Source organism: Pholis gunnellus, assembly GCF_910591455.1.
Source record: "Pholis gunnellus genome assembly, chromosome: 20".
Taxonomy (NCBI): Eukaryota; Metazoa; Chordata; class Actinopteri; order Perciformes; family Pholidae; genus Pholis; species Pholis gunnellus.
In genome coordinates, this window is record NC_136547.1 from 3,978,138 (window position 1) to 3,998,325 (window position 20,188).

A 20,188-nucleotide genomic window follows, 5' to 3' on the forward strand; every position below is an offset into this window, starting at 1 on the left:
AGCTGGTTTTAGGTTTGAGGATTTTGTAATCTAGTGTACTAACCCTGTCTGTATCTCTCACAGGATCATGTTTTGTAAAAACTCAGCTTCATAAACATCCTCTTTGTGTTCTTCTTGCTCATGGAGTCACTTCCACCTGCGATCCAGACCTGATGCTCCGGTGTCTGATCGGGATCAAATCCCAGCAGCAGGTCCAACATCTGGAAGAAACGCTGAAACCAGGCTGTTCACATGTGGAGTCACATTAATGCTGATTATCAACCAGCACACATGGGGGCTGTCCACATACTTATGGCCACTGTGTGTGTGTGTGTGTGTATGTGTAACATGCAGAATGTGTCCTTGTGCAGTTTGAGGCCCACATTGTGGTTCTCTCTTCCTCCCTACCAATCCTTCTCTGTCCTCCCTCTCTTTCTCTCTCTCGCTCTCTCTAGCAGTCTCACCCTCCCTCCTTTTCTTTCAAAATTACCTTCTCTCTCTCTCTCTCTCTCTCTCTCTCTCTCTCTCTCTCTCCCCCCCCTGTCAGGAAGAAGTGAACAATATGACCTTTAGTCGCAGCGATAACATTCTCCCTCATGAATTCCCCGCCACTCCGGCTTTCCTTTAACATTCTCACCGGTTTGTTTTTGCTCCCGGCGCCTCTGTTTTTTTTAGAAACGATCGCCCTGTGATTAACGAGCAGCACCGATGGGTGAGGGGGGGGGGGGGGGTCAGGCCTCTACGGGGTCTCACACACACGCACACATGTTCACACCAAGAGTGTCTCATCACTGCTTGTACCTTCTCACATGTGTCATACCTGGTTTAATCAGTTGGTGTCTGCAAATGAGACCCGGAGGCAGACACACACACACACACACACACACACACACACACACACACACACACACACACTCAGAATCAGTATCAGAACCGTTTATTGCCAAGGAAGTTTGCACCTACAAGGAATTTGTCCTGGCGGGTGCATAACATTTAACAATAAACAATAACATTAAACCATCAACACACTGCAAGAAATAGAAACATATTTAACATTTACAATAGAATATAAAAGAATATAAAATAAAGTGCACAACAAACATAACAGGACTGTAAACAAGTGAAATGTTAAATGTTACTCACACTCACACACACACACACACACACACCAACACACACACACACACACACACACACACACACACACACACACACACACACACACACACACACACACGCACCTACACACACACACCAACACACACACACTCTATGTATCTTGTCATTTTCAAACCTTTAATAGTGGACACAGCTCTCAACATCGTGTCTGTGCTCCAGAAGCCAAACACTGTGGTCATTTTAAAAGAGATTAAAAGAGTGTAAATATGTAAAGATATGAGCAGATTTAAAGAAATGTTTGATCAAAGAAGCATGATGGGACTTTATCTGCTTTGTTTATTTACATCCTGCAAGTTCTTTCTAATGACTCACCGCGTTCCAAACACCTCGTAAAACTTTCTGATCTATTATTGAATACACATAAAATATGCTCTTTGTCATTAGAACACAAAGAACATCTACACACATTTTACCATTCTTTATCATTAATATGTCAATCAATCTGCCAACTAAACTTCATAAGGAGAATTTAATTATTATATTTTTGTAGCTGTCTCGCCACCATCACTAATGTGTTTTAATTTTAACACAGCTTGTGGGTGGAAGAGGATGTCCTTGAACGCACCATTTGAGGGGCTGCAGAGGATGAACCAGGTGTTCCTCAGGCCGGGACTTGTTGACCTGTTAAGACCTGATCCGTGGAAAGAGTGCATGCTGGGGATGCGGGGAGTTCAGTGTTTTGGCAGCAGCGTTGCTTCACTGATCTAACACACGCAGACACACACACACACACACACACAACCACACAACCACACACACACGCGTGCAGTTCCTTTGTAATGAAGTCCTGATGGTCAGTCTGACTCAGCTGTGAAGGATCCGAGCAGACAGACGCTGACCCGCGTGCCGCTCCAGGTGCAGGTTTTTTTGGGGCTGCTAAATGGTGCACGGAGCACACCTGTCCGTGTGTTGTTCTCTCGCGCGCACTCCTCTGGTCACGTGGTCGGACAGGCACGTTGCGCTCTTGTCACGCCATCATCTGACGGGGTTGGTTTCTGTTTCTCCGCAGGTTTCGACTTGAAGCACGGAGAGAAAACGGAAGAAGACGGAAGCGGAGAGCCAAGTCTCTGAGGTGAGGGAAGCGACGGCCTTTTCAGACAGATGGAGAAAAGTGCGGCATAAATCTTCTGCTCCGAAAGTGTTTTTATTACTCTGCAATATCGCAGGACGGAAGATCACACGTAAATCAAAAGCAAAGGCTTTTGTCCAGCGATTCAAATAAACTATTGGACTATAAATCCATCACAACCCCATACAATGTTATGGTGTTCATCTGAGATACAAATGAGAAGAAAGAATAAAAGACACGATTCATGTGATAAATATTATCTCTGCACTTATTTATAACAGCTGATGTGCTGATTGGAGGCTGGTGTCCACGAGGGTTTGGCGCCATCTCCTGTTTCAAACTTTTATTTTGAAATCACCCATGAAAAAAACATATTTTATATGTATTTTTAATGTATTACATAATTTGTTTAGTACCAATAGGATTTAATAACCTAGTAAACTGTACTACTTCATACAAATACTTTTTAATATGTATGATAACAAAGAATTTAAATATTAACACAAACTATAATTTCTTGAAGAACTTTAAACTGTAAATGTAACATGGGAGGTTATTAGCAGCCTAAGAAGGTTGGATTGATTGATTTCAATACATACATTAATACTCATTATTATAAATAGTAACATCATAAACTATAATTTAATAACAAATAAGGATTTCATACTTTTTTTAAAAATTATGATTATGACAAATAACTGAACAATTAAATATATTACCAATATATATATATATATATATATATTTTATCATTAAAAAAAAATCTTATATTATTTTATATTTTAAAGGATTATTTAAAAATTAATAAATATAACTAATTCTGGTTATTGTTTATTAGGGATATTACATTTATTTTTAAGAAAATATATTAACAAGAAAAAAAACATCTCAATGTGTCACATAAGCTTTAAATTCATAAATAAATCATAAAATAGTAAATTGTGCACATTTGACATTGTGTACAGAAACAGTAGCTGAAGGGATGTACGCACCTTTAAGTTTTATTTACCTCAGTGAAGTTTGTTGACTTTAAAAGAGAGAAGTATGTTTTACATTCATCAGCTGATAAAACGCGTGATGCTATTGCACTTTAAATATGTGATCGTAGCTCCAGAGCAGCTACTCAGTGCACCTTTTGGTGAGATTGATTTCATTATTCTATATTAATTCATCATTCAGTCTATAAGATGTCAGAAAACCCCCAAAATATGAAGTATGCAATGATTTTAAAACAGAAAAGTGATTTATTTCCTCTCAGTCGATCGATTCCACTCGTCACTTCAGCGCATCATGTGATCATCTACGTTGTTTTAGGCCAAAGAGAAAGTAAAACCTGTTTCCATTGTTCCGTGTTTTGATCATATTTCACCGTATATTTCTACAAATGTTCATACTGTATCAGCACTGTAGTTACAAAAAGAATACATATGATTTTACATGTTATTTCATTCTGAAACATTTGGACAGATATGTTTAGATATATTGTGGTAAAGTGTATTTAGCTTATTGTGGCTGAACAAACACATTCTCTATCAGTAGCTCCAGAATGGCCACCAGAGCTCTGCCTCCTGCAGCTCTTCTTGTCCGTGTTATCACAGTAAAAACACATACAGTACATTCTTTAAAAGAAGAAACATAAATAAACTATTGTGATCCCGCTCCCCTACATTCCACTAAAGCTGCTCCAGAACCCAATAATCATCTGCTTTATGAGCTTTAACAGTTCATCTGGGGCCGGTTCTACAGCGTAAACAAACTGTTGCGTAAACTTTACTTATATTAAAACCTTATTTATGTCATATCAAACTATTTAATGTGTCACAGACATACTTTCTTTATAGTCTACATCGCTTTAACTCATTTTAAAATCCATGTTTGCTATTTATAAATGATATATTTTACTTAATTTGCATATCAAACAGTCTCTTTACTAGAAAGTGTACAAATGTGTGCGTATGTTTAAAGGTTAATGTTTCACAGAAATACACATGTTGGGAATAAACTCACTGGAAACATTTCCCTTTACACTCTTAGAAATAAAGGCCCCAAAGGGTTCCTCCTGAACGGTTCCAGCCAGAACCATTTGCTTCTGATGTACCCATTTTTTTTTTAAGAAAGAGTTCTTCAAGGTTTGTTGAAAGCATGTGTGATTAAAAGGGAACGCCCACAACCCCACAAACTGGTTGAGAACCAGGATTGTTGTGTGGTTCTTTAAGGTTCTAGATTAAACCCGGTGGAATATTAGAGGGTTCACGGTAGAACCCCCTGAGTGGGTTCTAGAGGAAACCATTGGAATGCACACAGGTTCACGGTAGTACCTCCTGGCTGGGTTCTAGATGAAACTGCTGGAATATGAAGGGGTTGTCGTTAGAACCCCTTTGGTGGGTTCTAGATGATACCGTTTGTTTACACATGGTTTCACGGTGGAACCCCCTGGATAGGTTCTAGATGTAACCGTTGAAATATAAAAGGGGTCTCTGTGGAACTCCCTGAGTGAGTTCTAGATGAAACCGTTGGAATATGAAAAGGGTTCTTTGTAGAACCCTCTGACTGGGTTCTTGATGAACAAAAGAGGGTTCTTTGTATTTATAGATGAAACCCTTGGGATACAAATGGGTTCACGGTAGAATCCCCTGGGTAGGCTCTTTTTAGCACCCTAAGACGCTTCAAAGGTTCTGGATAAAACCCCCAGAGAGGGTTCTGTGTGGAACCATTTACACCAGACACCGTTCTCTATAAAAAAAACCTTCTCATACAGCGTTGTGGGTGGAACCTTTCACAGACGGTTCTAGGTAGAACCTTCTGAAAGGGTTTCAGGTGGAAAACCAAAAAGGGTTCTTTGAGAACAAACTTGAAGAACCCTACGTTGTTCTAGTTTGCACCTTTTAGTTGGTCAGAGCGTCAGGAAAGCAGAGAGCCACATTGTTACCACGTCATCACTGTTCTCCGTGGTTCTCGCCGTCCTTTTGGGCCCGAAGCCAAAAACCGAGTCCGCCTGACGCTCGCTGTCGTTGGTTCATTATAGTAGTTCTAGTCCAGGGTGGGGGGGGGGACATGATAGTCCATTTGGGATCCCTTCTCTCGTGGCGATACAGTAATTCTCACATACATGTCACAGCTATCATCATCATCATCATCATCATCATCATCATCATCATCATCATCATCGTTGCATTGGTGCTGCAGTACAGTGGTCATCAGAGAGGCACATACTTTAAACATACAATATTGCACAATCCAGTGAGTATACACAGCTGTGAACTCTGGCACACTTTTACCACACACACACACACACACACACACACACACACACACACACACACACACACACTGTAAACTCGCCTGTTTAGCGTGTGTGTGTGTGTGTGTGTGTGTGTTTGTGAGAGCAGACTTTTTCAGTGTCTTAAAGGAATAAAAGATAAACTTCTGCAGGACTTGGACCTCTTAAAGTAGTTGGATTAGGAGCTCGTTTGTCAGAATATTTAAGGCTTTTCAGTTTCAGTTTTTACACAAAGACTGTTGGAAGTTGTTGGAATTGTCGTCGTGCTTCAGTTTACTAACAGAACAAACTGTGGATGAAACGTGAATGAGTTTTAAACGATACACAGATAAATAAGATCACGTTTAGCTGCTATTTTCACCTGTTTATTCTATTTTAAATAAACACCATTACACCACACAATGGTCACTGAGAATTCTCACATTTGTTTGCTGGTGTTAATTTAACTAATATTAATGCCGTTTTGTTTTATGATTTTGATTGTCATCCCTAGTTACGAGAGGAAACATTTAAAAGTGTGAGCATCTAAAAACAATCAGACTTCAAGCATTCCTACAATCAGCGTTTCATAAAATCTCTTTTACTTGTATGTTGTTTTAAATGTTTCCTCTCGTGTTTAAATATTATTTAATCGTGCAAAGTCAAAGATGAACTGAAGCCCCAACATTAATTCTCTGGATTTTGTTCCTCCTGAAATCAGCGAACCTGAAGTAAACTGACAAGAGTTTCTTTGGTTTCAAAATGATTTGGTGTCCGATTGACCGGCGATGTTCAGCTAGTTGATGTACGTGTTTGAATAGAGAGCAGCAGGGATGAGGTATTCTTTGCAGTCCAACAGGAAGTTAACGTCCCAAAGGTTTCCTCCACAAAAAGACCCACGAGATTCTTAATTTGTATTTTGGATTATTGCAGTAAATGCAAGGAGACAAGGAGACAGGGCGAGGAGTCGGGGCGAGGAGTCGGGACGAGGAGTCGGGGCGAGGAGACGGGGCGAGGAGACGGGACGAGGAGTCGGGGCGAGGAGACGGAACGAGGAGTCGGGACAACGAATACAATCAGCAGACGTAAAAAGCTAACGTTAGGCTATAAAGGAACTCCACCACGGTCACATGACTTCACGTCTCATTGAGACTCTTTTTGAGATTCACCAGAGGGGCGTTCACTGACCTGTTTTAAATCAGACAGCTAAACGTGCTCGTGTTAAACACAGACCTCATTTTCAGACTTTTAACCAGAAACACATTGACTTTGAAACGAGGAAACAGGAAGTACAGAAACACCGACTCATTTCTGGGTTTTAGGACTCGTTCCTGCAGAACGTGGCTAAAGGGATTTTTGCCCCCGAGCACGTCAACGTTGGTGGACAGCAAGTATATCGTCAGGCCTTTTGGAGAAGATCTCTTGGTTCTTGTTTTTTTTTTAAATGTCACATATGAAGCAGATGCTCCAAACCAAAGCAGCTGATTGTCTGGCGTCTCGCTGAGGATGCAGTAGATCTAAACCTGTGACCTTCTGTCCACCATTTCCCCCCCCCCCCAAAAAAACCACGTTACCTCTCTGCAGAGCCAACAAAGGAGCTCTCGGTTACCGGACTTTTCTGCTTCAGTACATCTTTGGTGTCACAAACCCTTTTTCTGCAGAGCGGTTCTGTGTGGTCTACAGGTTCTGGTCCAGCCAGTGGATGTAGTTGTTCATGCTCCTCCATCCGACGCTGGACATCATTGGCGGGAACGCGAACACCATGCAGCCGTGGAACCCGTCCTCGTAGTGGTCGCTTGTCACTGTAATGCCGGCGTCCCGCAGGCGCCTCACATACATCAACCCGTCGTCCCGCAGCACATCGAACTCGCAAGTCATCACGTACGCTTTTGGTGTCCCGCTGAGGATGCCCTGCTCCGCCAGCAGCGGCGCCGCCCGGGTGTCCATCAGCTCCGGCACCGCGCCCATCACCTGCGGCGATCCCGTTTCCCTTACCACTGGCCGGAAGTGCTTCCTGCGTTCCGCCGGGAGCAGAGTGGTCCAGTCCAGCTTGGAGCGCGCGCCGGCACCGATGGCCCGCTGGTCCAGGGAGCTGTGGTTGTTGGCGAGCAGGAGGGGCTCCAGGGAGGCGTCTGCGCCCAGGTACTGCAGCCAGAAACGGGCCATGACGGGCCTGTAGAGGATGGGCACGGCCCGGTTCTGCTGATAGGACGGGGTGTGAAAGTCGAGAGCCTGCAGCACCGGGTAGATCAACGCCTGGACCTTGAACTTCACCGTCAGTGTGTCATCGGAGCCGAGCTGTGGACATGAGCAGCTTTTAGATCATTTTAAACTGGAATAGTTAGTTAACGACTCTAATCCCCTGAACGCCACACTGATGTCGCTTCAGAGCACCTTCAAACGTAGACCGAGACCACCGAGACCACCAAGGTGAACCACACAACGCCACAGTGAAGTCTGTCCTACCTGTGGCCATCAAACTGTATAACTCCCTTGGCTTTTAAAGTTACTGTGAGGAACTATAACTTGTGTTGGTTCTGGTGCCCCCTGTGGACTAAAGTGGTAGTGTCTCTGAGCACCAGAGTCTCTTTAGAAAACCTCTCATGTTACTGCAGCAGGTCTGACAGTCTGCCCCTCTCAGTCCTGGTTCTGGTTCTCCCGTGCCTCCCTTCCCTCTAGGGGGTCCAGCAATACGTCCTGGGTCTCCAGCAGCGTGTTGTTGGCTCCCAGAGAGGAGAAGCTCTGTTCCTGGAGGAGGAGGAGGAGGAGACGCTGTTGCTGACGGGAGCTGAAGGAGGTTCTGGTGAACCTGCATGATTTCATCTGGTTTCACCAGAATCAGACCCGGTGGCTCCGATGACGAGCATCAAGAATAACTCTATAGAAACAGACCATCTTCTCTCTGATGGTCTCTTTACTGATGGAGGCCTGATAGAGGATCAGGACTACACTGAGACTGGTTCAGAACCAGTTAAAGTTCCTCACAGTAACTTCCTTCTCATTAATGCCTGTAGATGAAGACTTAACATTGATGTTTTCTTGTCTACCTCTTGGGCCACAGCAGCCGCCAGGTTTCCCCCGGCGCTGTCCCCGGACACACACACCCTCTCTGGGTCGATGCTGTAGCGCTCCAGAACCTGAGCCGACAGGAAGGCCCGCGACGCCGCCAGCGCGTCGTGGTACTGATCCGGGAACACCGCCTCTGGAGCGAGACGGTAACTACAGCAACAGGATATGAAGACGAGATGAATAAGTTCCGTGATACTTTACAGAACCCAATGAAGTAATCCGTAAAATAAACAAACATTCATTACATTCAGATGTTCTCCTGCATACATTTAGCAGAACTTACTCGACAGACATGACGACAGAGTCTAGCTCCTCCGCCATTTTCCGACAGAGACGGTCGTATGATCGCATCCCTGTGGAGCAGGTAGTGATGATGATGTTATGCAAACTATAAGGAGAGCATTATTTATCCAATTGGTTTATCACAGTGATGAATGTTTTTTTACACATTCCTCAGAGTTTGTTTTAACTCAACACTCACGTCCGCTGCCCAGCGCCCATCCTCCGCCGTGGAAATATACCACCCCCCTCTTCGGCTGCCTCCCCCCCTTCGGCTGGAAGACCCGGGCCGGCACGCCGCCCAGCGAGGAGTCGGTCACTTGCACGGTGGGGCAGGAGCGAGCCTCCACTTCCTCCACCCAGGACACCACCTGGTTCAACAGGTGGACCCGATGGCACACGCCCAGCGCGTGAGCCACGTCGCTCTGCAAGTGCAAACACACACCTGGGGGTTGGTTCATGGCTAGAGGGAGTTTTCTACACCTGAGAGGACTTTTAGATTCCTGGCTCAAGAAAGACAAAACTTTATTCGTAGAAATGAAGTCATTAGATGTCTTTGAGTGGCATCTGGTTCCACAAATGTTTTACCCTAAAACTTATGACGTGTATCTTTATTTTCTTCAAATCAGAGTTGATCCTCTCCCTGACATGTGGAAATGACAAGTGACATTACTTTAAATAAGTTTAAATATTCTCCCTGCCACTGAGAAAACATTGGAATATGTTGAACTATTATTCTCCTTTAAATAAAATAAACAACATTTGAATAACGTGGAAATATTCTCCGTTAAATAAAATAAAAACATTGGAATAAAGTGGAAATATTCTCCTTTCATTACAAAACATTTGCATAAAGGTGCTAATAGACGAGCAGTGAATAGATTCAGCGGGCGTGTAAACCTGTCCTACGTGCTGAGTAGGAACTTGTTGCTCCAGAACAACACACGGCTTAGTGTGTGAGCTGCCGAGGCATGTTGTGTATAGCAGCAGGGTCAAAGGTCATCTACTTGTTACTTCGATCACCAAATGCACCTGGTACGCTGGTTCACCTTCTGACCTGCTCATGTGACCATCGGTAGTCCTTTTGTGTTCTGTTACATTATATATATTATTTATATTTATATACTGTTCTATTCTATAGAAACATGCATATATAACAATACTTATTACTTATTATTGTGTTCCATTGTACTCTCCTCTACTATAGTATTGTACAGTACTGCATATTACAAGATATAGTATTCTGTTCTACTCTCTATAGTGTGGTACAAAGCATAGTATTTTATTCTATTTCATTGCATTCTGTATGTTACAGTATATATTGTATTCTAATTTACTATAATATAGTATGTTACAGTATATAATATTGTATTAATTTACTATAATATAGTATGTTAAAGTATATATTATATTTTGATCTACTATAATATAGTATGTTACAGTATATAATGTATTGTAATCTACTGTAATAAAGTATGTTACAGTATATAGTATTGTATTTTAATCTAGTAGAATATACAGTATAATATAACAGTATATAGTATTGTATTTTATTGTCTCTTCTGTTGTGAAAATAGCATTCAGATGTTCTTATTAAATCGGTTGTGCTGAGTTACTCTGGTCTGTTATTTTACTATTCTGAATGTAAAATATTTCCCTTTTCTTTCCCACGTGATATTTCTATTTATTTCTATTATGACGTGCTCTGTGGCCTGTCCTGTTTACTGGTATTGTGTGTGTGCTGTCAGTCACATTACTCTTGTTGTTATTGTCTCTTATTGTCTCTTATTGTCTCTTATTGTCTCTTATAGTCTGACCCACATCAACCTGTCCTCCTCCAGCTCTCACCGCCTGCATGAAGCTCCGGAACAGCGCGTCCAGCAGCATCAGCTTCCAGGGCTCGCTCACGCCGCTCGGTAGCGGCAGGTAGACGTAGTAGGCGGCCGCGGACAGCAGCACGGCTCCGGCCAGACGGAGCCTCATCGCAGCGGGACCTTTGTTTTCTACCTTGAAGACGCACCGTTCGTGGTGCGATACGGGTCGAACTCCGCCGGTTGATTGTTGGCTCCGCTCAGGGGACGACGAAACACGGAGGAATGACCCCAATTTCAAAATAAAAGCCGGGATTAAAATATCCTCTCGATAACGCGACGACGATGGGAACAACATGGAGAAATTCTCTTATTTTGAAAGCGTGTTTTAGGAAGTTGTGTAAACCTTGCGTAATGTGGTTGCTGATGGGAAATGTCGTTTTCGAAAGCCAATATAAATATTTATATATTTATATTTACAAAAAGACAATTGAAAATGATAATGTAGATTATTCTTGATATTATTATTATTATTATGCTGATTATTATTATTAGTTATTATTATTATTTGTATTTTAATATTGAGAAAGATTGCTTTGATACATTTCACATTGATTTCTTCATTATTTAACCTTCCTCTGTTTGATTCGTTACATTTCCACCAAATATAATCATGTAATTAAAGTCTTTGTGAATCCAATTTTGTATTAAATTCAACGTTTTAAAAGCCAGACTACAAACATGTATTTGTCTGAATTATTGTGCAATATAGCCCCATGTGAAACCTGATGTGAAACTCTGATCTAGTTTCTTCTGCCCTCTTCTGGATGTTTACTGAAACGTTGTTCTAACTCATCATATATGAAGCATGGCTGAATTAACACTGTGATGAAGCTGAGCATCTTTTTTAATCATGTTCAGGAATGATGTGCATCCTTTCATGTTTCCCATAATGCATTATATCTCCGCTGTCAGATAATTAGCCATAGCTGCCTTCAACTGCTCACACCTGTGTCCAGTTAATCATCAAGGAAAGACGGGTGGGCTTAAAAAGAGCTCCAGTGTGGCTTCAGTAACTTCCTGTTTTCAGTCTGGTTCATTTGTGTGGTTTTGTAGGAGGAGTGATTGAGTTTGCTGCTTCACTGGCCTACAACTGCGGCTGAAGCCATGGGGTTTCTATTACAGTGAGTTTTAAACCTTTTTCTGTTTAATTGTTTAAGTTTTTCCACTCACTAGTAAATCCTAGTGACTCTGGAATGTCTTGTCTAGATGGTTTCTGTTGTCCTTGCTAGCTGTTGGAAGACATCAAGCACATGGTAAGTTTAGTCAAGTGGTGAAGCTTAAATGTTCGTATGAATGGACTAACGTGTCTGCTCTACAGGTTTCAGTATTAGATCTGCTGAGAAGCATGGCGAAAATGAAGTACCAGTTGCAGGCTATCGACCATATTCAAGTGACTTTAAAACTGGAGACGGATTTTCATGGAGGACTTGGCTTCTTGGTGTTGGTGGTTCAACATCAAATGTATATAAGGCAAGTAGCTACAAAACGCAACAAATTACCAGCCTGAAGCTAAATCTCAGCAACCATATGATCAGTCTGTGCCAGAAATCCAGTATTCATCAAATTATCCTCAACAGCCACAGGTAGCAGAGTCTGGGTATCAGCCCCAGTGGCAGGGGCCCCAGGTTCCGCAAGAGTCCCAGCAACCTAGCTATAATGCCCAGCAGCAGCAGCAGCAGCAGCAGCAACTTGGTTATTTTGCACAACAACAACAACAACAACAACCTGGCTATCCTGGCCAGCAGCAGCAGCAGCAGCAGCAGCAGCAGCAGCAGCAGCAATTTGGCTATCCTGGGCAGCAGCAGCAGCAACAACAACTTGGCTATCCTGGCCAACAGCACCAGCAACCTGGCTATCCTGGCCAACAGCCCCAGCAATCTGGCTATCCTGGCCAACAGCCCCAGAAGCCTGGCTATCTTGGCAAACAGCCCCAGCAACCTGGCTATCTTGGCCAACAGCCCCAGCAACCTGGCTATCTTGGCCAACAGCCCCAGCAACCTGGCTATCTTGGCCAACAGCCCCAGCAACCTGGCTATCCTGGCCAACCGCACCAGCAACCTGGCTATCCTGGCCAACCGCACCAGCAACCTGGCTATCCTGGCCAACCGCACCAGCAACCTGGCTATCCTGGCCAACCGCACCAGCAACCTGGCTATCCTGGCCAACCGCACCAGCAACCTGGCTATCCTGGCCAACCGCACCAGCAACCTGGCTATCCTGGCCAACCGCACCAGCAACCTGGCTATCCTGGCCAACCGCACCAGCAACCTGGCTATCCTGGCCACCAGCAACCTGGCTATCCTGGCCAGCAGGAGCAGCAGCCGCTGCCGTGGCTGCCCCAGCAACCTGGCTATCCTCCCCAGCAGCCAAAGTTGCCCTGCCCAGCTGCCACCTCGTGTGCCCCGGCAGCCTGGCTATCTTCTCCAGCAGCAGCGGCCCGAGGTGCCTCGGCAGCCTGGCTATCCTCTCCAGCAGCAGCAGCAGCGGCCCGAGGTGCCTCGGCAGCCTGGCTATCCTCTCCAGCAGCAGCAGCGGCCCGAGGTGCCGCAGCAGCAGCGGCCCGAGGTGCCCCGGCAGCTTGGCTATCCTCTCCAGCAGCAGCAGCAGCAGCAGCAGCAGCAGCAGCGGCCCGAGGTGCCCCGGCAGATTGGCTATCCTCACCAGCAGCGGCCCCAGCTGCCCCGGCAGCCTGGCTATCCTCTCCAGCAGCAACAGTTGTCCGAGGTGCACCAGCAGCCTGGCTATCCTCCTCCGCAGCAGCAGCGGCCCGGGGTGCCCCGGCAGCCTGGCTATCATCTCCAGCCGCAGCCGCAGTGGTCCCAGGTGCCCCGGCAGCCTGGCTATCCTCTCCAGCAGCAACAGTTGTCCGAGGTGCTCCGGCAGCCTGGCTCTCATCTCCAGCCGCAGCCGCAGTGGTCCCAGGTGCCCCGGCAGCCTGGCTATCCTCTCCAGCAGCAACAGTTGTCCGAGGTGCCCCGGCAGCCTGGCTATCCTCCTTCTCAGCAGCAGCAGCAGCAGCAGCCCGGAGTGCCCCGGCAGCTTGGCTATCCTCTCCAGCAGCAGCAGCAGCAGCAGCAGTGGCCCAAGGTGCCCCGGCAGCCTGGCTATCATCTCCAGCCGCAGCGATCCCAGGTGCCCCGGCAGCCTGGCTATCATCTCCAGCCGCAGCTGCAGTGGTCCCAGGTGCCCCGGCAGCCTGGCTATCATCTCCAGCCGCAGCGGTCCCAGGTGCCCCGGCAGCCTGGCTATCCTCCTCAGCAGCAGCCACAGCAGCGGCAGTCCCAGGAGCCCCGGCAGCCCCAGCAGCCTGGCTATCCTCCCCAGCAGTAGTTGGCTCAGGTGCCCCGGCAGGCTGGCTATCCCAAGCAGCAGCAGCCGCAGGTGCAACCAAATAATCAATCTTTGCTACCTGTGGCTGTCAGAGGTTAACGTTTTAATTTCTTGCAAAGTCTAGTTATCAGCCCCAGCAGCCTCAACTGCCCCAGCAGGCACAGATGCCCGCCCAAGCAGCCTCAGAGACAGCAGGTGCCCCAACCAGGCTCCTCGCTACCTGCCCAAGCAGCCTCAGAGACAGCAGGTGCCCCAACCAGGCTCCTCGCTACCTGCACCAGCAGCCTCAGAGACAGCAGGTGCCCCAACCAGGCTCCTCGCTACCTGCCCCAGCAGCCTCAGAGACAGCAGGTGCCCCAACCAGGCTCCTCGCTACCTGTCCCAGCAGTCGCAGAGATGGCAGGTGCCCCAACCAGGCTCCTCGATACCTGCCCCAGCAGTCGCAGAGACAGCAGGTGCCCCAACCAGGCTCCTCGATACCTGCCCCAGCAGCCACGCTACAAGAATTGTCCAACTTTTGCCTGAGGAGCTCCCCGAATGGATTCAAATAGTAAACTTCATATTAACATTGGGTATGGATATGGTCTTCAATCAAATCCAGAGCAGCAATGGGAAGGGTATGTAAAATAACTAAGTAATCTGATTTCAGGCTTTCAAATGCAGATTTTCCTTAAAACTATTTCTTTGTGTTTCAGGCATGGCAACACTGGAGGTTCTACAGACTGCTTGCAACTGAGCCATTGCATTGACTCGTCAAATTAACAAATAAACTTTACTTTGTTTCCTGTAATCTCTTCAATGAATTATCCTTTTAGACAACTGAAGTTTAGCATCAAGTAGTGATCTCACTGAGATTACATCTTTCAGGTCAGGTTTTAGGGTTGCAACATGAAATGTTTGGTTAGTTGGTTGATGTTTCCGATACACTCGGTGTATCTAACTTTGTTTTAGGCCTGTTCAGAACTGCACTGCTACACACCCTACCAACACCCCAATTCCTTTTGTGATAAAGGCTTACTATTAATGATCCAAAAATTGGACATGTAGGGTGTGACTATATAAGACTTATGATAAAATACCCTTTGCATCTGTTCCAGAACATCATCTTTGAACAAAGGTTGCTAGCATGACTGTATTGTGGGCACGAAGTTTTGCAACGTGCAAACCTTGTTTAAAATGTAGTATAATAGTATTTTGTATTACCCCATTGCTTGTCATTTCAAGGCACATCCAAGGAGAGGTGTGTGTCCAGTTTGGGGACCCCAGAATTGCGTCCCTGCTTTATGCAGATGATGTGGTTCTGTTTGCTCCTTCAGAAGGTGACTTTCAGATCGCACTGGGGCAGTTTGCAGCACAGTGTCTAGCGGTTGGGATGAGAGTCGGTACCTCTAAGTTTAAGGCCATGGTTCTCTGCTGGAAAATGGTGGATCGCCACTGTCCAAGTGAGGGAGTAAAAGTATCTTGGCGTCTTGTTCATGAGTGAGGGTATAATTGAGCATAAGATGGACAGATGGTTCTGTGCGGCATCAGCAGTGACGCTATCGTTGTACCGGATCTTTGTGGATGAAGAGGGAGCTGAGCTGGAAGGCAAACATTTCAATTTACCAATTTAGTTTTCATATTTGCTGATAACTCAAACACACTCCTCTTCGTTCCCAACAGTTCTGTCCCACTGTCAAATCGTTGAGTGTTTGAGGGCTCTCTGACAGACATTTTGAGCCCTTTATGAACCCTTTACTTAAGTCAGCATTAGATGCCGACTTTGCCTAAGGGAATTACCAACAAATCATTGCAATGTGACGTTAAACACGGGGTAACTGGGGAACGGATTAAAGATGGAACCAAGACAAACATGAACAGAGGATATTTATTTATTCATCAAATATTTGATTTTGTTATCAAAGCCGTTTTGACAAAAACAAGTAAATAGATTATATGAAGTTACCTCATCTTGTGAGGAAAGAGCCTTGAAGACATTCAAATCAGGGAGTACAAAATATAAAATAAATACACACAATTGTACATCTTATTTTTTGTCATTGTCATGGTAAAGTGATATGTTGTACAAAGTGCTGTTCCACTCGTATTTAGACCATTTCAAGCCCTAACAGTCACTCACACTCGACCACTTACCAGGTGACGTCAGTAAATCCTTAAGGGTTGAGGATTCGAGGCTTTAGTGGGGACATTGGGATTGGGCCTCTATACCTCGTCTGGCCTGGGAACTCCTCTGGATTCCATGGAAGGAGCTGGAAAATGTTGCTGTGAAGAGGGACGTCTGGAATACCCTCCTGAGCCTGCTGCCCCCGTGACCCGGCCCGTGATAAGCAGAAGAGAATGGAAGGATGAACATTTGTTTTGACAGCTTTAGTTACTTTTGAGATGACAGTTTTTCACCCCCTTCATGGTCAGGGAAAACCACGTATCTCCAGATGTGTTGATATTGAATATTCCTTTATATGTTGAGAGAATCCTCCTAATGCTTCAGCTAAATAAAGTCTTTGAAAAGCCTCTTGGATCAGCTGGAAAATGCATCGTCACAAAGCTGAAAACATGCTGTTTGTTCTTTTTAGAGATAGGTGGTTCTCACAGGACAGCAACGCTACAGACATGTATTATAGAATATGAATTATTGCTGTAGATTCTGAATACTTCTTCCACCACTGTGTTTTCTATTGTCATCCCTTACACAGAACTCATATTACAGGTGACTCCCTCCCAACTAATGGACACCCTGCTGTACATAATAAGCATTACACAACAGATGATGAAGGCCTAAATAAATGATTGACACCTCGTTGCCCCAACTGGAGTGCAATGATCGTCTCGGCCAATCAGATGAATACATTGAGCTTCTGTGGGCGGGACCAGAAGTAACTGTTCAGCCGTTTTTTTAATTAGCCGCAACAGCTCTCCAGAGACTTGAATGAACTAATATATTTGAAAGTTGGAAACTAGCCATTTGTTTGTTAAAGTGACCTTAATAAAAATAATTACATATAATACCAGTCGAAACCTATGTTATGTTATATGTTAGGTTATGTTATTTTCCTCATGTCCTTATGGCCCCCTTGTTTTCGTCTCTGTCTTACGTTGTATAATTTATTGGCTCCTATATGTGTTTATTTACTTGTCTGCACTTGTTTTGTATGCACCTTTCTACAAACAATCATGTTCAGTAATAAAATGCAAAAGGCCGTTCCTATAGTTAAAATAATGCAGTGGTTCCCTGACGTCAGATAATTAGCCAGACCTGACTTCAACTGCTCACACCTGTGTCCAGTTAATCATCAAGGTAAGATGGGTGAGCTTAAAAAGAGTTCAGTGACTTCCTGTTTTCAGTCTGGTTCAGTTGTGTGGTATTGTAGGAGCTGACAGGCGTGATTGAGTTTGCGGCGTCACTGGCCTACAACTGTGGCTGAAGCCATGGGGTTTCTCTTGAGGTAAGTTTTAAACATTATTCTGTGTAAATTGTTTGTTTTTCTGCTCACTAGTAAATCATAGTTACTCTGGGATGTCTTGTCTAGATGGTTTATGTTGTCCTTGCTAGCTGTTGGAAGACATCAAGCACATGGTAAGTTTAGTCAAGTTGTGAAGCGTAAATGTTTGTATGAATGGACTAACCTGTCTGCTCTACAGGTTTCAGTATTAGATCTGCTGAGAAGCATGGCGATAATGAAGTAACAGTTGCAGGCTATCGACCATATTCAAGTGGATTTAAAACTGGAGCCGGATCTTCATGGAGGACTTGGCCTCTTGGTGGTGGGGGTTCAACCTCAAATGTATATAAGGCAAGTAGCTACAACACTAATTACCAGCCTGAAGCTAAATCTCAGCAACCATATGATCAGTCTGTGCCAGAAATCCAGTATTCATCAAATTATCTGCTTTTTAATGAACAGGCAGCAAAGTCTGGGTTTCAGCAGAAGGTGATCCTGGTTCCCCAGCAGCCGCCAAAATTGCCCCAGCAGCCGACAGATTTGCCCCAGCAGCCTAGCTATCCGCCCCAGCCTGAAGCTCCGCAACCATATGATCCGTCTGTGCCAGAAATCCAGTATTCGTCAAATTATCCTCAACAGCCACAGGTAGCAGAGTCTGGGTTTCAGTCGCAGCAGAAGGTGATCCTGGTGCCCCAGCGGCGGCCAAAGGTGCCCCAGCAGCCGCCAGAGGTGCCCCAGCGGCCTAGCTATCCGCCCCAGCAGCCGCCAGAGGTGCCCCAGCGGCCTAGCTATCTGCCCCAGCAGTTGCCGCAGCAGCCGCCAAAGGTGCCCCAGCAGCGGCCTAGCTATCCACCCCAGCAGCCGCCAAAGGTGCCTCAGCAGCGGCCTAGCTATCCGCCCCAGCAGTCGCCCCAACAGCCGCCAAAGGTGCCCCAGCAGCGGCCTAGCTATCCGCCCCAGCAGCCGCCAAAGGTGCCCCAGCAGCGGCCGAGCTATCCGCCCCAGCAGCCGCCTAGCTATCCACCCCAGCAGCCGCCAAAGGTGCCCCAGCGGCCTAGCTATCCACCCCAGCAGTCGCCCCAGCAGCCGCCGCCAAAGGTGCCCCAGCAGCGGCCTAGCTCTCCGCCCCAGCATTTGCCCCAGCAGCCGCCAAAGGTGCCTCAGCAGCGGCCTAGCTATCCGCCCCAGCAGTCGCCCCAGCAGCCGCCAAAGGTGCCCCAGCAGCGGCCTAGCTATCCACACCAGCAGCCGCCAAATGTGCCCCAGCGGCCTAGCAATCCACCCCAGCAGTCGCCCCAGCAGCCGCCAAAGGTGCCCCAGCAGTGGCCTAGCTATCCACCCCAGCAGCCATCAAAGGTGCCCCAGCAGCGGCCTAGCTATCCACCCCAGCAGTCGCCTCAGCAGCCGCCAAAGGTGCCCCAGCAGCGGCCTAGCTATCCACCCCAGCAGCCGCCAAAGGTGCCCCAGCAGCAGCCTAGCTATCCACCCCAGCAGTCGCCTCAGCAGCCGCCAAAGGTGCCCCAGCAGCGGCCTAGCTATCCGCCCCAGCAGCCGCCAAAGGTGCCCCAGCAGCAGCCTAGCTATCCACCCCAGCAGTCGCCTCAGCAGCCGCCAAAGGTGCCCCAGCAGCGGCCTAGCTATCCGCCCCAGCAGCCGCCAAAGGTGCCCCAGCAGCAGCCTAGCTATCCTCCCCAGCAGTCGCCCCAGCAGCCATCAAAGGTGCCCCAGCAGCGGCCTAGTTATCCACCCCAGCAGTCGCCTCAGCAGCCGCCAAAGGTGCCCCAGCAGCGGCCTAGTTTTCCACCCCAGCAGCCACCAAAGGTGCCCCAGCAGCGGCCTAGCTATCCGCCCCAGCAGTCGCCCCAGCAGCCGCCAAAGGTGCCCCAGCAGCGGCCTAGCTATCCACACCAGCAGCCGCCAAATGTGCCCCAGCGGCCTAGCAATCCACCCCAGCAGTCGCCCCAGCAGCCGCCAAAGGTGCCCCAGCAGTGGCCTAGCTATCCACCCCAGCAGCCATCAAAGGTGCCCCAGCAGCGGCCTAGCTATCCACCCCAGCAGTCGCCTCAGCAGCCGCCAAAGGTGCCCCAGCAGCGGCCTAGCTATCCGCCCCAGCAGCCGCCAAAGGTGCCCCAGCAGCGGCCTAGCTATCCGCCCCAGCAGCCGCCAAAGGTGCCCCAGCAGCAGCCTAGCTATCCACCCCAGCAGCCGCCCCAGCAGCCATCAAAGGTGCCCCAGCAGCGGCCTAGTTATCCACCCCAGCAGTCGCCTCAGCAGCCGCCAAAGGTGCCCCAGCAGCGGCCTAGTTTTCCACCCCAGCAGCCGCCAAAGGTGCCCCAGCAGCGGCCTAGCTATCCACCCCAGCAGCCGCCAAAGGTGCCCCAGCAGCAGCCTAGCTATCCACCCCAGCAGTCGCCTCAGCAGCCGCCAAAGGTGCCCCAGCAGCGGCCTAGCTATCCGCCCCAGCAGCCGCCAAAGGTGCAGCAGCCTAGCTATCCACCCCAGCAGTCGCCCCAGCAGCCGCCAAAGGTGCCCCAGCAGCGGCCTAGCTATCCACCCCAGCAGCCGCCAAATGTGCCCCAGCAGCAGCCTAGCTATCCACCCCAGCAGTCGCCCCAGCAGCCGCCAAAGGTGCAGCAGCCTAGCTATCCACCCCAGCAGTCGCCTCAGCAGCCGCCAAAGGTGCCCCAGCAGCAGCCTAGCTATCCACCCC

General features: G+C 47.2%; 1 protein-coding gene across 1 annotated transcript; it reads right to left on the reverse strand.

Annotated features, from left to right (window-relative positions):
- Positions 1-5,511: 5,511 nt before the first annotated feature.
- LOC306712481 (neutral cholesterol ester hydrolase 1-like) lies at positions 5,512-10,856 on the reverse strand. Its single transcript, XM_079181785.1, has 5 exons — positions 10,683-10,856; positions 9,037-9,259; positions 8,839-8,908; positions 8,534-8,705; positions 5,512-7,784 (listed from the first exon to the last, which is right to left on the reverse strand). The coding sequence occupies exons 1-5, from the start codon at positions 10,815-10,817 to the stop codon at positions 7,164-7,166; spliced, it is 1,221 nt and encodes a 406-aa protein (XP_079037911.1). The 5' UTR covers positions 10,818-10,856; the 3' UTR covers positions 5,512-7,163.
- Between the last annotated feature and the right edge of the window lie 9,332 nt (positions 10,857-20,188).

Bases quoted from the DNA above. Each gene is read 5' to 3' on its own strand.
- LOC306712481 (XM_079181785.1), bottom strand. From the start codon at position 10,817: ATGAGGCTCCGTCTGGCCGGAGCCGTGCTGCTGTCCGCGGCCGCCTAC. The intron at 8,706-8,838 runs GTAAGTTCTGCT...CTGTTGCTGTAG, and splicing joins TCTGTCGTCATGTCTGTCGA to TTACCGTCTCGCTCCAGAGG. The intron at 7,785-8,533 runs GTAGACAAGAAA...TCATGTCCACAG, and splicing joins CGGCTGCTGTGGCCCAAGAG to CTCGGCTCCGATGACACACT.